Source organism: Babylonia areolata, chromosome 18 (assembly GCF_041734735.1).
Source record: "Babylonia areolata isolate BAREFJ2019XMU chromosome 18, ASM4173473v1, whole genome shotgun sequence".
Lineage (NCBI taxonomy): Eukaryota > Metazoa > Mollusca > Gastropoda > Neogastropoda > Buccinidae > Babylonia > Babylonia areolata.
Genome location: NC_134893.1, coordinates 29805621 through 29818965, shown reverse-complemented (window position 1 = coordinate 29818965; position 13345 = coordinate 29805621). Strand labels below are relative to the sequence as shown.

At 38.1% G+C, this 13345-nt stretch overlaps 1 protein-coding gene across 2 annotated transcripts in view; it reads right to left on the bottom strand.

The window, feature by feature from the left end:
* Positions 1-9202: 9202 nt before the first annotated feature.
* LOC143292635 (calcium-dependent protein kinase C-like) overlaps positions 9203-13345 on the bottom strand; it is a 96015-nt gene continuing 91872 nt past the window's right edge. Inside the window, exon 16 of one of the 2 annotated variants that reach the window (XM_076603108.1) lies at positions 9203-13160. In XM_076603108.1, coding sequence (XP_076459223.1) covers positions 13008-13160 — 153 coding nt within the window. In that variant the 3' untranslated portion in view covers positions 9203-13007. The remainder of the gene's footprint in view (positions 13161-13345) is intronic. The other variant, XM_076603110.1, reaches the window with a different exon arrangement.

Here is a 13345-nt window from a genome sequence, read left to right as displayed (position 1 = left end):
AATGGACCTCAAAAACTTTAATAAAATATATTAAAAAAATGCAACAAAAATCTGTTCCAACACAAGACCAGTGACAGGTATATTATTATCTATGGGCATCATTATGCACGTGGACTCAAACTGTCTTGTCCCTATCTTCACCCTATAAATCGGCCAGTAGTTTACTGGCTCAGTGCTGGTGGTGGCCTGCTGAATTTGGCAATGGTTCGGCTATGCGTATATTCAAACATACAGTGAATACCAAACCTGCTTGCTCACACAGACTGAAATAAGTCAACATTAAAGTTAAGCAGCAGTGAAAATAACAACAAAATGTCATAGCTGAAATAACAATAAAATTCTACACAGACGATCATATTCAGAAATTTTGTAATATGTTGGCACAGTGAGAGAACAAGGAAAGAAGGAACCGGGTAGTTAACTGGAGGCAAGCAGCAACGAAAACAAAAACATCACTTCTGTTTAGTTCAACAAAATTTTAAAAAGTCACTACAGAGGTACAGGGGGGTTAAGATTATACATTTACACCACTGACACACACACACACACACAGACTGGAAGTCTGTGACAAGCAGATGAAATATTCCTTTTGCATTCTGACCATGTAAGAAAAGGCTGGCAGCACACTGGCAGACACCCACAAAGAAAAAATAGAGACTATTCAAATAGATAATGGAAACATATAAAATAATGTAAGCTGACACAAAAGGGAAAATATAACACAATGTGAGTTAGAGACATATGAATACAAATAAATTAAAAAAAGAGAAAAAAGTTTGTAAAAATAGACATACAAAGAGGAAATAATTGCTTTAGTTTTGAGCAGTGGGCAGTAAAATATAATCCAACTCCAAACAAGGTTAACACAGCAGACTACTGACTCACACACACCTAATGCACAACAGCTGCAGCAGCAGCAAAAAATATAAAAGAACTCACTCGAAACCCAGATTCAACAGTGACAATGGAAGCATGATGGTAAATGTTCTTGGGGGAATAATGACAAAAATAATGATGACAAGAATAATAATAATGATAACAATAAAAGAAATGCATAGCTTACAAAAACATAATGAATGAAGCAATGGTAATTATATTCCTGATGAGCGCGGTACAACTGCTGAATGCCAAACCATTGCAGGAGAGTGCCTACGATTTAAATTTACAAAAACATGACAGCACTAAAATGAACACAAGGCTGTGCAGCAAAGAGGGCCAGCAGAGACTGGGTTATCTGGTTCACCCAGGCCAGACTGCATTGTATTGTATTGAACTGTATTATATTTCTCTGTCAGAACAGATTTCTCACATGAAATTCTGGCTGTTCTCCCCAAGGAGAGTGTATTGCCAAAAAATGCAGTGCTGACTTTTTTTTCTGCATGCAAAATTTGTTTCACTAACAAAATGGATTTTTTCTTCTTTTTTTTTAAACATAATTTCACGAGGGACAATCCTTCTGTTGCAGTGGGTTATTTTACACGCTGTCAGGGCACTGTCCATTTCCTGTCACCTGTCACTGCTAACAGTGAAGTGTCTGCAATGTACCTGGGCTATGTTCTGTTACCATGTCTTGGTCAGGAAACGAGCCAATGGGAACACACTGCCACCTTCAGCATCAGGGTCAAGCGCTTTATGTTTCTAGTCTCTGAGTTGAATACGTCCCATATCCGTTTCATATTATGTTTTTCCTTTTCATGCTCTTAATTCTGCAACACTGTTCCACTGCATAGTAAGGGAAAACAAAAACAGGAAATCCATTGTTCAGTCTGTGGAAAAATGTATTAAGTTAAAAAATACATTTATAAAACAACAACAACAAAAGACACATAAAACTGAATGTTTGAGAGAGAGGGAGTGGGATGGCAATATAATAATGGACAGATACTGATCAAAAAGAGATCTGCATGGACAGCCAAAAACTCTGAAAAACACAGTGCTGATAACCAACATAGCAAGGGGCAGATGTGAGGACTGTGTTCAAACAGTTGAACTCATAAGACACTAGACTGGGTTCTCCGACAAATACTGAGTTCTCTGATTAATCTGGACATGCTTCACAGCTCTAACTCCATTTCAACTCCATCTCCACAGGACTGGCCCTACAGAAGCCAGCTGGTCTTTTTATCTGTCGTTGCTTATAGCACGGCTGACCACACTGGGGCATATCAGCACTGAAAAACTGTAAGTATCCGTCACACAGAACCTGAATAAACAAAACACACACACACACACAAAACCCTACATGGATAAGAAAATTATGCATTAGCGCAGTCACATTTATGTACACTCACTTCTGGTGTTGATCATTCCATCAAGTTTTCATCAGAAGATTAAAAAAACTAACATGAACATAATTATAACAGGCATACAACTAGAAAAACTCCCATATCCCAGGCACAAAAAAACAACAGCTAAAAAGCAAGATTGTAAGAATGCCAAATTAGCAAATGCAAGATAGTAAGAGTGCCCAAATATCAATTAAAAAAAAAATATATCAAGGCTTTCTAGAAACCATATATGGGAACTGACCAGCAATGCATAAAATAATAATAGAGGAGACCACTGAAAGAAAAGCCAGACACAAAGAGAGCAACAGAAAAGGGGAAACTACTGGCGTAGAAATGCCAGAACGTGGGGACACAATTTGTATCTCTCCTGGGCTGGCCAGTGAGAGCCCGAAAAGACACAATGTAGAACCAAACCAACAGCTGGCTGAGGTAGGATGAAGGCAAGAGATAGCAGTGTTAACTGGAAAGGTGAAACGTGTGTCAGCCAAACTGATATTTCCGCAGTTCCTTTGTACTGTACAAAAAAGAATCAAGGACAAAACGCAGAAGTAAATGAAAGGTGGGCTGAGGTTACCATTCCACAAACGCACAATTACAACTGAAACCACTCTCAGAAGCATAAAAACATGACAGCTTCTGTGTTTTGGGTGTGTGTATGATGTGTGTACAAAAAAAAACCCCTGTAATTTAAAGTGATATGTCATATAAATTGCTTCACAAAAATAATTTGGTTAAAAAAATCTCAACAAAAAAAAAGAAAAAGAAAGACAAAACAGAAAACTATTCTTTTGTATGCATACACGGTTCCAATAACATGTTTCTTTTGTGTATAGATATAGTTTCAATGGTCTTTCTTTTGTACAGATACAGAATCTCAGTTTTATCCTGTCAAGATAGCAGAGTAATGTGAGTAAGTGGCAAATCTTGCAGAAAAATGCTTTCAGTTTTATCATTATTACACCACCACCCAGATTTAAGTTTTAAACATATTCCTTGCTTCTACATTCAAACATAACAGGCATGGTCTGAATGTGGAATAAGTTGCAAAGACATTAACACAACAACATATATACTGACTAGCTCTGGTGAAAATAGTCCAAGTATTAAAACAACTGAAGTGTGTGCTGGCAGAAATCAGACTTTTTTTTTTTTTTTTTTGTCAAAGGGATACGGCAGCTTGACTAGCAGATGAATAAAAACATCTTTATATATTATCTAAGCTGACTTCACAACAAAACAATACAAAGTTGACTCCACAATACAACACTGTCTTTTTTCCTTCAGATACTGGACAGTGAACAATGGCCCATAGGAGTGGTAAGGACAGGGTCTGGGGCAGCAACCAAGCCTTTGGCAACTAAACACAAAAATCCACTCTCACTAAAATCACAATGTTCACACCCAAGAGACAAAACAAATGTGCACATGCCCACATGAACATTCTTTTGAGTCAAGACTGCTTCTAAAGTTTCAATCAAAATGCTGACTCCTTATTAAGCAGCCCCCCCCCCCCTCCCAAAAAAACCCCAAAACCCCCCAACAACAACAACAACAACAAAAAAAAGAAACACCAAAAACAACAACAACAACAACAAAACCCACAAAAAAAAACAAGATGACAAGAACACATAATCATATACCGGTATATATCACTCTGGAGGTAGCAGCTAAAAACAAGCAAAGTTAAAAATGAATAGAAATCAGACAAGATGACAAGGACAAAGAATCATATATACATAACTGAATAATTGATCACTCTGAGAGTATGAGCTAAAAGCAAGCCAGATTAAAGCACTGGGGGACTACATGCGCAAATTAGCTTCCTCAAAATCAAACACTGCGTCACTGCCCAGCCAGAAGTACAAAAATATCACGATTACCATCTCTCCTTTGCCATCAAGCCTAGATGAGCAAATAAATGTAAGAGTTCACTAAAAGCTCAGCAATCAGCAGTGGTTCATTCAACCTGCTATCACCACAACAGTGACACAAAACAATGGAAACAAAAATTGATAACACTGCCTAACATGCACCTGAAAACAAAAGGTGGGAGCAGAAAAAGGTTATGAGCAGACAAAGTGCATGGATAGTACAATGGTACTGTACACAGAAGCACCAGGAGCTAAAACAGAAAGATAAAAATAAATAAATTTCAGTGGCTGAATATAAAGACAGACCAATTCAAAAAGACAACATAAAAGCAAAACCATCTTAAAGCCAGAAATTCATCTACTGTTGATGGCAAGATAAAGCCATGTTTTATATACATCCGCACCAAGCTAAGCAGCAATCTGTAATACCCATGTTACACTGATCAATTCTTAAAATCAATGATTATAGTCTGGGATGGGAATTCATTTACAGTCTTAGTCTTTTGTGAAGGACTACAGCTCACCAACTAGGAGGCCATTGGGGACCATCCCAATGCTGACTATCCAAAAGCCCTCTTGGTTGAGAGTGGGGATGTAACCTGGGCAAGATATTTCTGCTATAATCAAATTCTAGCCCAGATAGTCTGCACAGCAGTTGCCTCTTCTGCTGTTCTGATGGTAATAGTTTGACATGACCTAATATCATATGTTTCTCTTTATAAATTGTTAAGTAAAAAGGTTTTACAAGGTTTTCCCAGTCTTTCTTATGAATCATGTTCTTTTTACAACAAAAAAACAAAACAAACAAACAAACAAAAAAACCCAAACAAACAAACAAAAACAACAACAACAAAAAAAACACCCCAACAACCTGCAACAACCTGTTTTTCAAGGGTTTCTTTCTTTGCTTCCTTTAACATGTGCTTCAAAAGTGTGCCATCATCTCCATCCCTGAACCAATGGTTCTACCCTACAATTAGCACTCTCACATAAAATTGGCCTGATTTGCTGATATTTGGAGGCTTTGCTTTGCATTTCTGGACAGGAATATTGGGTAATAAATGTGTTAACCAACACTAGTTTGATGTACAGAACCACTGAAAAATCTCATCTCCTTAAAAGACGAATTCCTTTCAGAGCACAGATTTTGTGGCTGCAAGCCGTAAGTGCATTTATGATTTTGTCAATAAGCATATATGAGAACTGAAAATGTACATACTCAAGAATTTTCATCTGGTCAGTGATGGGTAGAAATGTGCATTCTGAAGTGTGCCCTTATGAACCACTGTGCATTAATTTTATGGAATGATCCAGATTTGTTGTTTCTTTACTTTGTCCCCTCTGAAACTTCTGATTTCTATTCATCTACAAGTGATAATGCCAAGAATCGTTTCAGGGACATTTTCACTTATTCTAATCACTATTACAAAGGCAACATAATTTTTTTTTTTTGTAACATGTAACAAATTTAATGCATCAAAGAATGATCTAACATGTATTATATAAAAGTAAAATGGCCAAGTGATGTTGACACTGGGCAAGTTTTGTTCTCTTCAGTTCTCTTTGTTATGAATTTCCACTCTCATTCGATAATCAGTTCTCTTTGTTATGAATTTCCACTCTCATTCTATAATCATGTGTCACATATAACACTGCTGGGAGGGGCATCAACAATAGTACATGTTTCATGGTATCTACATTCTGTTTAAAGCAAAAAGAGCTCATGTTACAGAAACAAACTGCATGCTACACCAATAGTTCAGCGTATGTAAAGCAACCGACAACAGATGCGCAGATATTCATACCAGTGTGTGATGTGGGTGTACATCACAGTGCACTATCACTATCTGCAGTATTTAGATTAGACTGGAATTCCACTTTCAGCACACTTCTTTCACTCTGTTACACGCAAAAGGTAACCAACATCTCTTGAAACATACAAAACTTATTCAGTCAACACGAACATGGAATTGAAACTAACATACCAATATATCTACAGTTAACTTGGCAGTTGATAAGCACATTAAATACTGGTGTGCACTTTCTTTCTGTTGTCAAGATAGGGACAGTAAAGCATTCCATAAAAAAAACAAAAACAAAAAAACCCAACAACAACAACAACAACAAAAAAACCCTGAAAAAAAGACTACAGATGTAACATATGCGCTGTAAAAATATTGGGGGTTCAGGAAGCACAAACAATAAAATCTCAGGAAAAGATGCATATGTTCTGCCTAAAAGTGTAAAGCAATACTAACCAACAGAGACACCTTTTTCACACACACACACTGTGTGAAGGCTGGGGAAAATATATAGGGTGACTGTGTGGCTCATACAGGCTGCAGAGACACAAGCTGATCAACATGGACTTAGACCTGCCATAGCTTTTTATTCTGGTGGACATTTTGTTTTCTATTTGTCAATGGTCATGATGAAAGAATGAAGATACTACCATGGGTGTCCATTTAAGAAAGGGTCCACTGTTTGGGTCTACTCTACAATGCTCTTCTCTCATAACAGATCTCCATGTCAACCAGGCTGTGAGATACAGAAACCTGCAGAGTTGGGTCAGGAAATTTGAGTGACACACCCAAAGATACAAGCGTCAAGTGGGTGGCCCTTAACTGTGTGGTTCCAGTCTTCCCATTTCAGCCTATAGCACAGGAGGAACTGGCCACTGGCCAAAAAAAGCAACCTCTGATGGGGCTTGAACTACAACCTGTAAATAGCTGCTTCTGGAACGACAGGGTGACTGGACATTATCATTGAAATATTCACACTACTCCTATATATATCAACAGACTGTTATCATTATAAACATTTATCCATAGATGGTCAGAATATATAGCACTTTGTTGTTTCTGACACAGCATTCTAGGAACATGGCAAAAGTAAATGAATGAATAAAATGAAAAAAAAAATCAAAGAAACTTACATCCACCATTTCTCAGAGGTGAAATGAAATGCTGGATTTTGTTTTGGTCATTGATGATGGAGGAATCAAGGGTGATATGTTTTTGGGACACTTAAGACTAACCTTCCTTATCACAATGCATTAATACACAGCTCTGGTTATCAATAAGCATTTCTGGTTATTCTCTGGAATCAGCTGGGACTGGAGTAGGCATAAAATGAAGAACACAATAAATCCATGCTGATATAATTCATCATATATATAGAATGTAAAGAGAAATACATGTGCAAGAAAGATCAGTTTGAATAAGTTTGAATATTTGCCCTTCTTTCTTTTTATTTTCACTGCGCTGATAGTATAATAAAGCTTTTTTATATTGCAATGTCATGCATTTTGAGAGAACACTTTTATTCATGTTGAACAAAAACATGTAATCCAATTCAAACTATAAAAACACTAAAAAAAAAAAAATTAAAAAAAAGTTTTGCCACAAAAAGATTTTAGTGTGTTCATTCTACCACTTGTTCTCCAAGGGAAACTAAACAGTTTCTTTTTTTTTTTCAACCCCTGACACTCCTCCACACCCTGACACACATACTCTAACACAGGCATACATCATTCATCTACATCAGACAGCATGAACATCTTTCATTTCTATGCAGCCAGACAGAATATAACAACACCACCCCCAACCACTCCACCATTCCCCCAAAGACCAAAAACAAAAGACATCCAAGAAAATTCCTCACTCAATGCAATTAACTTTTACAATGACTTTAATTATATATAAAAAACAAAATACAATACAAACAAGCATGCTTTCAATGGGGAAAGTACAGATCCAACAACCCTGAATTCCTCAGATTACAAACATACACAACATTCTTGACTGACACATGAACAGAACACAGTGCCCCTATTGTTTGCATGAAACACAAAATATGGACTGCTGTTTTATCAACGCCAGACAAACAGCCCTGTGTTAAAACTCACACGTAAAGTAAAACAGCATGAGTACGTATAACTGTCAAAGAGCTAACTGGTATTCCAAGCAGTGATCTGTAAAGACAGTAGAAACAATGGAGATAATAATCAGATGAACTGACATGTTCAGCGCACAGCCCACCTGACCATGAAGGCCTTGTCAGAGTTTTCAAAGTGACTGAAAAACACAGTACCTGACAACTCAAAAACAACACACAAACACAAACTCACACAGACACACATACAATGCTCACAAAAGCTCGAGAACCATGTTAGGGTAAGCCTGTCTAAAAAGTCATCTTTTTTAAATAGCTCATGAGTATGGCCCAAGGGGAAAAAAGTGAGGGGCGAGGTGAAGTGAGGTGGGGCTCAAAGATGTTTTAAAGGTGACAGGGAGTACAGGAAGTGAGGGTTGGGGGAGGGGGGGATACCACTCACACACACTGACACAAATAAAATATACAGGTAAAAACACACCACCAAAAAAAAAGAGGAAAAAAACACACCCACAAACACTGGTTGGTGAAATCCAATCTAGCTGAAAATAAATCAAAAACAGACCTAAAACAAACACAGTGAGAGTGTAAAGACCAGGAAAAAAAAAGTTCTCTGCTGCTAATTTCAAAATCAGTAAGACCTGATTATCACATTGCTCAGTCCATCACACACAACACAAGGCATGAAAAACACAACAACAAAAAGGTGAAAGGTCCAATTGCCACAAGGTTTGTAAAGTCGCACTCACTGTGTCTAGGGGCTTGGCACTGCAGGCCGGGCCCAAATCCTCTCCTTCTGACGCCCCAACCTAACTGGACCAAAGTCAGTTAACTACCCATCCACACCCAGGTGGAGTGAGGAAGAAATACTGGGGTCAAGTGCCTTACTCAAGGACACAACAGCATGTCAAAACAGGGCCTCCAGCCCTCTTCCCCGAGGAACACTGGATCACAAGTCCAGCGCCCGACACATTCTGTCATGGCACCCTTAAACGGAAGTACTCTGCTTTTTGGTGAAGTGAGGCAGACAGCAAGATGCTTATGCAGTGCAGCCATGAATATATATATCAAGTCATTATTTTTCTACCCCCCCCCCCCCCCCCCCCCCCCCCCCCCCAAAAAAAAAAAAAAAACCTGATAGAGAAAAAAAATCACATAATTCATTCGCAAAGGATTGGGGTTAGGGTGGAAGTACAACTCAGATTTCAACACTGGATTTCTTCTGTTTTTTTGTCACAAAATTTTGAAGACCAATACTAAAAACATGTACATGTTTCTCATCACATGCAAGGCTTTCACAGATTTAACACATACATTTTGTTAGTAATACAAGAAATTAAAAACACATGTACTTTTCTTCAGTAACACTTTCTCACAGATTTAACACATGTACTTTTCAGTAACACTTTCACAAAAGCATGTGTACTTGTCAGTCTGTAACACTATTACAGATTTCACACATAAACAATTCACTGTGACTCTCACAGATCTAACACATTTATAGTTCAGTAAGACTCTCACAAACTTAACACATGTACTTTTCAGTTACACTTTCACAGACTTAATACATATGTAAGACTCACAGATTTAACATGTACTTTTTTCTATCACGCACACACAAGAAAGTTTCCAATGATTTGCATATGAGTCATGACGTGGTTCAATGCAAGACTGTCTGGAGTGCCAGAACATGATGTTACTTCCCCCAGTGTTCCAGAGATCAGTTGTTTAAATTAATAACATGCACACTTACTTGCGCGTGCGGACACACACACACACACACTGAAAAACAGGCACACACACACACACACACACACACACACACACAGTGAAAAAAACACACACACACACACAGCCACACACATTGTCACACACACACTGTCACACACAAATACACACACACCAACAAACAAGCAAGCTAAGAAAGGCTCTCAAAAAACAGTAATAAGGAAATTCTGCTATCATCACCATCATTATCATCCCTTACACAGGCAATGAACATGGACAATGTGAGTGTGTGTGTGTGCACAAACCACCCAGCCACAGAAATCTGACAGACCATTGCCACCACCACCACCAATCCCAACATTTAGGTCCAGTACAGAGATGAGCTTAACAAGTGATGGGATCAATGCTGTTTGGAGAGGGGAGGGGTGGGGATGGGGGTGGGGGTACAGGGTAGACAGGGGCTAAAGAGCGCATTTATCCTTTAGTGCTGTTATCACTTTCAAGCTCATCCATTAAAGACATAAAAGCATTTTTTAATTCTCATTTTAGTTTAATCATTTGCCTCATATGTACCTTTCATTTACAATACTTTCTTTTAAATATATATTTAAAAAAATAATTCCATAAATGATAAAATGGCATATAATAATACCTAGGAATCAGTTAAGCATAGGTCATTTTTTATCTTCTGTCAGTTTTTGTTCGGCATCCGCGATATGACAAAATATCCATCATATTCATGGAACAATGATTTCACTCCAGTCTGCAGAAGATGATGTCCTTTAATCAAAATATTTTTTTGTTTCAATCATCACAGGCTATGACCCTCATTCTTCCTTTTCTTTTCTGTCTCTTTTCTATTTCTATTTTTATTATTTTTTTGTTAATATGCTATAGACTACTGTATCTGTGCGCCATTGTAGGTTCTAATAATCCGCCTTGAGCTGATGGGTAAAGACTGCAAAATCGCTTCTGCTTTTGTGCCATTATTTCTTCCTGTCTTTATCACAGTTTTGCGAGGTATTATGGAGAGAATGCAGAGAAAATGCTGTGCATTATGGACTTTGATGCGTCAGATGGAAAAAAAAAATAAAAAAGAAAGAAAGAAAGAAAAAAAATATATATACACACACACAAAGCAACCAGGCTGCTCATGGAGAAAACTGGCACTTGATATTTTAAGCGACACCAGAAATATTTCCCTATTTCAGTGTATACTGTGCAGTTAATTGGCAGTGAGCATTAAAGAAAAACAACAGTAACTGATAATTTCAAGCATGAAAACTATGAAGAAAGAGACTATTTTTTCAACTTATACTGAAACTGACACGAAAATCCATTCTGACATTTAATGATGCAGTTTACATATCGCTGAAAATATAAATACATTCTTTCACAGGTACCAGAAGAAGGCTTATAAATCCATTCTGACATTTAATGTTGCAGTTTACATATCGCTGAAAATACAAATACATTCTTTCACAGGTACCAGAAGAAGGCTTATATTTTCTATTATACCCGCCTAGAAAAGATCACTTCATGTTTTCTGCCTATATATAAAAATATAACCAACTTATTGACTAACTAACTAACTAATTAACTACAATATATACCAGTTCGTTCTTTAATCTAACGTCTTTACACTTAAGTGATATTAGACGAGGGTAGGAAAAAAATCGAGGGGGGGTGTGGAGAAATTACTGTGTACGCATGCGAGTAAGTTAAAGTGTGTGTGCGTGTGTGTTTGCGCATGTGTGCGCACGCGTGTGTTTGTGTGTGTGTGTGTGTGTGTGTGTGTGTGTGTGTTGCATACAGAAAATGAATGATTTAAGTTTTTTTTTTTTTAAAAGCATAACAATATAACATCTTTCTAATGAAAAACTAACAACTATAACAGCGAACCAACTGGACTATTTAACAAGGAGTTGAAAAAGTCATACATTAGCAATGGACTGCTGAAGATTGTCAACACCGAAGATGATTTCAGTTCAGGGATGTGAGACTAACATATCACAAGGTAATATATGATTGGCTGTTATGTGAGCACCACAAATGCAAGAAACATTATTGACATACTTGGTCTTATAACAATTCATTTTCCATCTGTAGATTAGAGAAATGATTTGCTTCTTATGAAAATCATTTTAGTAATGTTTTCCCATGAACCAGTATATACCGGTGTTTAAAGCAGTATCAATATAAACATGCATGGTGCTGTATGAGAAAAATATTCTCGCTTTTTAAATAGGAATTATGCACATCACTGTTACATTTACCACCTTCATACTTCATCACCATCTTCAGAAATGACATTTCCAGAAAGATTCTGATCAATATTTCTCTCATCCTACCAGTTTGGGTATTTCTGGCACTTTGAGGTTCTTGGTTAACACCAGCACAGAAACATATACCATGGGGACACACACACACACACACAAACACTGACAACCGCATCATCCCAAGTTCACTGACTCACTGAATTTGATTGCACATATAAGTCTAAAAGGCAGAGAGGTACATGGGGTGTGTGTGTGGAGACAGGGAGAAGGCTGGGGGAAGGAGCAGGGGACAGACAGAAAAGAAAGAGAGTCACACACACAGAGAAATAAAAACTGACAGAAAAGCAGACAGCAAAATGATATATGCTGCATGCAGACGCAGTGGTAGAAAATAGGAATAACTGAATCTTTTCCACCCCATTAACATATACACACAGAAAAAAACCCAACTCATCCTCACCAAGAACATTTTTGCCTCGTTTAGCCTCTGAACAACAAGAGAAACACAAAGCAGAAGAAAGTCAATAAGACAAGAAAGAATGCTAAAAAAAAAGAAAAAAGAATCCAGCAACATGTCTCCAGCCTTCAACCAACACAGCCGTTTTGCCAAGAAAGCCAACTGCGGGGCCTGGACCGGGCTGCATGAGCGATATCAGTTTGCTAAGCATTAAGAATGTTCCACCATCTATGGAATTAGCGTTGCTTTAGGAACGTTCTTACTGCTAAGCAAACTTAGGGTTGCAAAGATCGCTCAGTCCACCCAGCCCCTGGTGCCTTGGAACATTCCACTGACACAAGACAGTCCAGTCCAACTGTCAACAGAATCAACTCAAGAAGAAGTCAAAAGGTTTGCCGGTTCCTCCGAGGGGGTAGCAGATCTGTGGGGAAGTGGGCAGAACTCTGGAAGGCTTGGGATTCTGCCACTCATGGACACACTGGCCAGACTCTCACACGCTGATAACAAACTCCGGGTTGACATAGGAGAAGCCCGAGAACTCGGTCTGGTCCAGGTTCATGATGAACAGCTTGTCGGTCGGGGTCAGCTTGGGGGCCTCCGACGTGAACTCTCGGTCAAAGTTGCTGACATCTTTTCGAGTTTTCTGTCCAACAAGTCATGAGCAAAGCTTTTATCAGTGCAATACACCAAAACATAATTCATTCTACACAGTTGACAGTTCAATGTAAGATGTTTGTGTTCAACAATGCCAAGCACTGTTCATGCACAAATGTGCATATTTCAAGTATCAGTCTTAGCTATGCTTAGGCATTGAATCCTGATAGATGA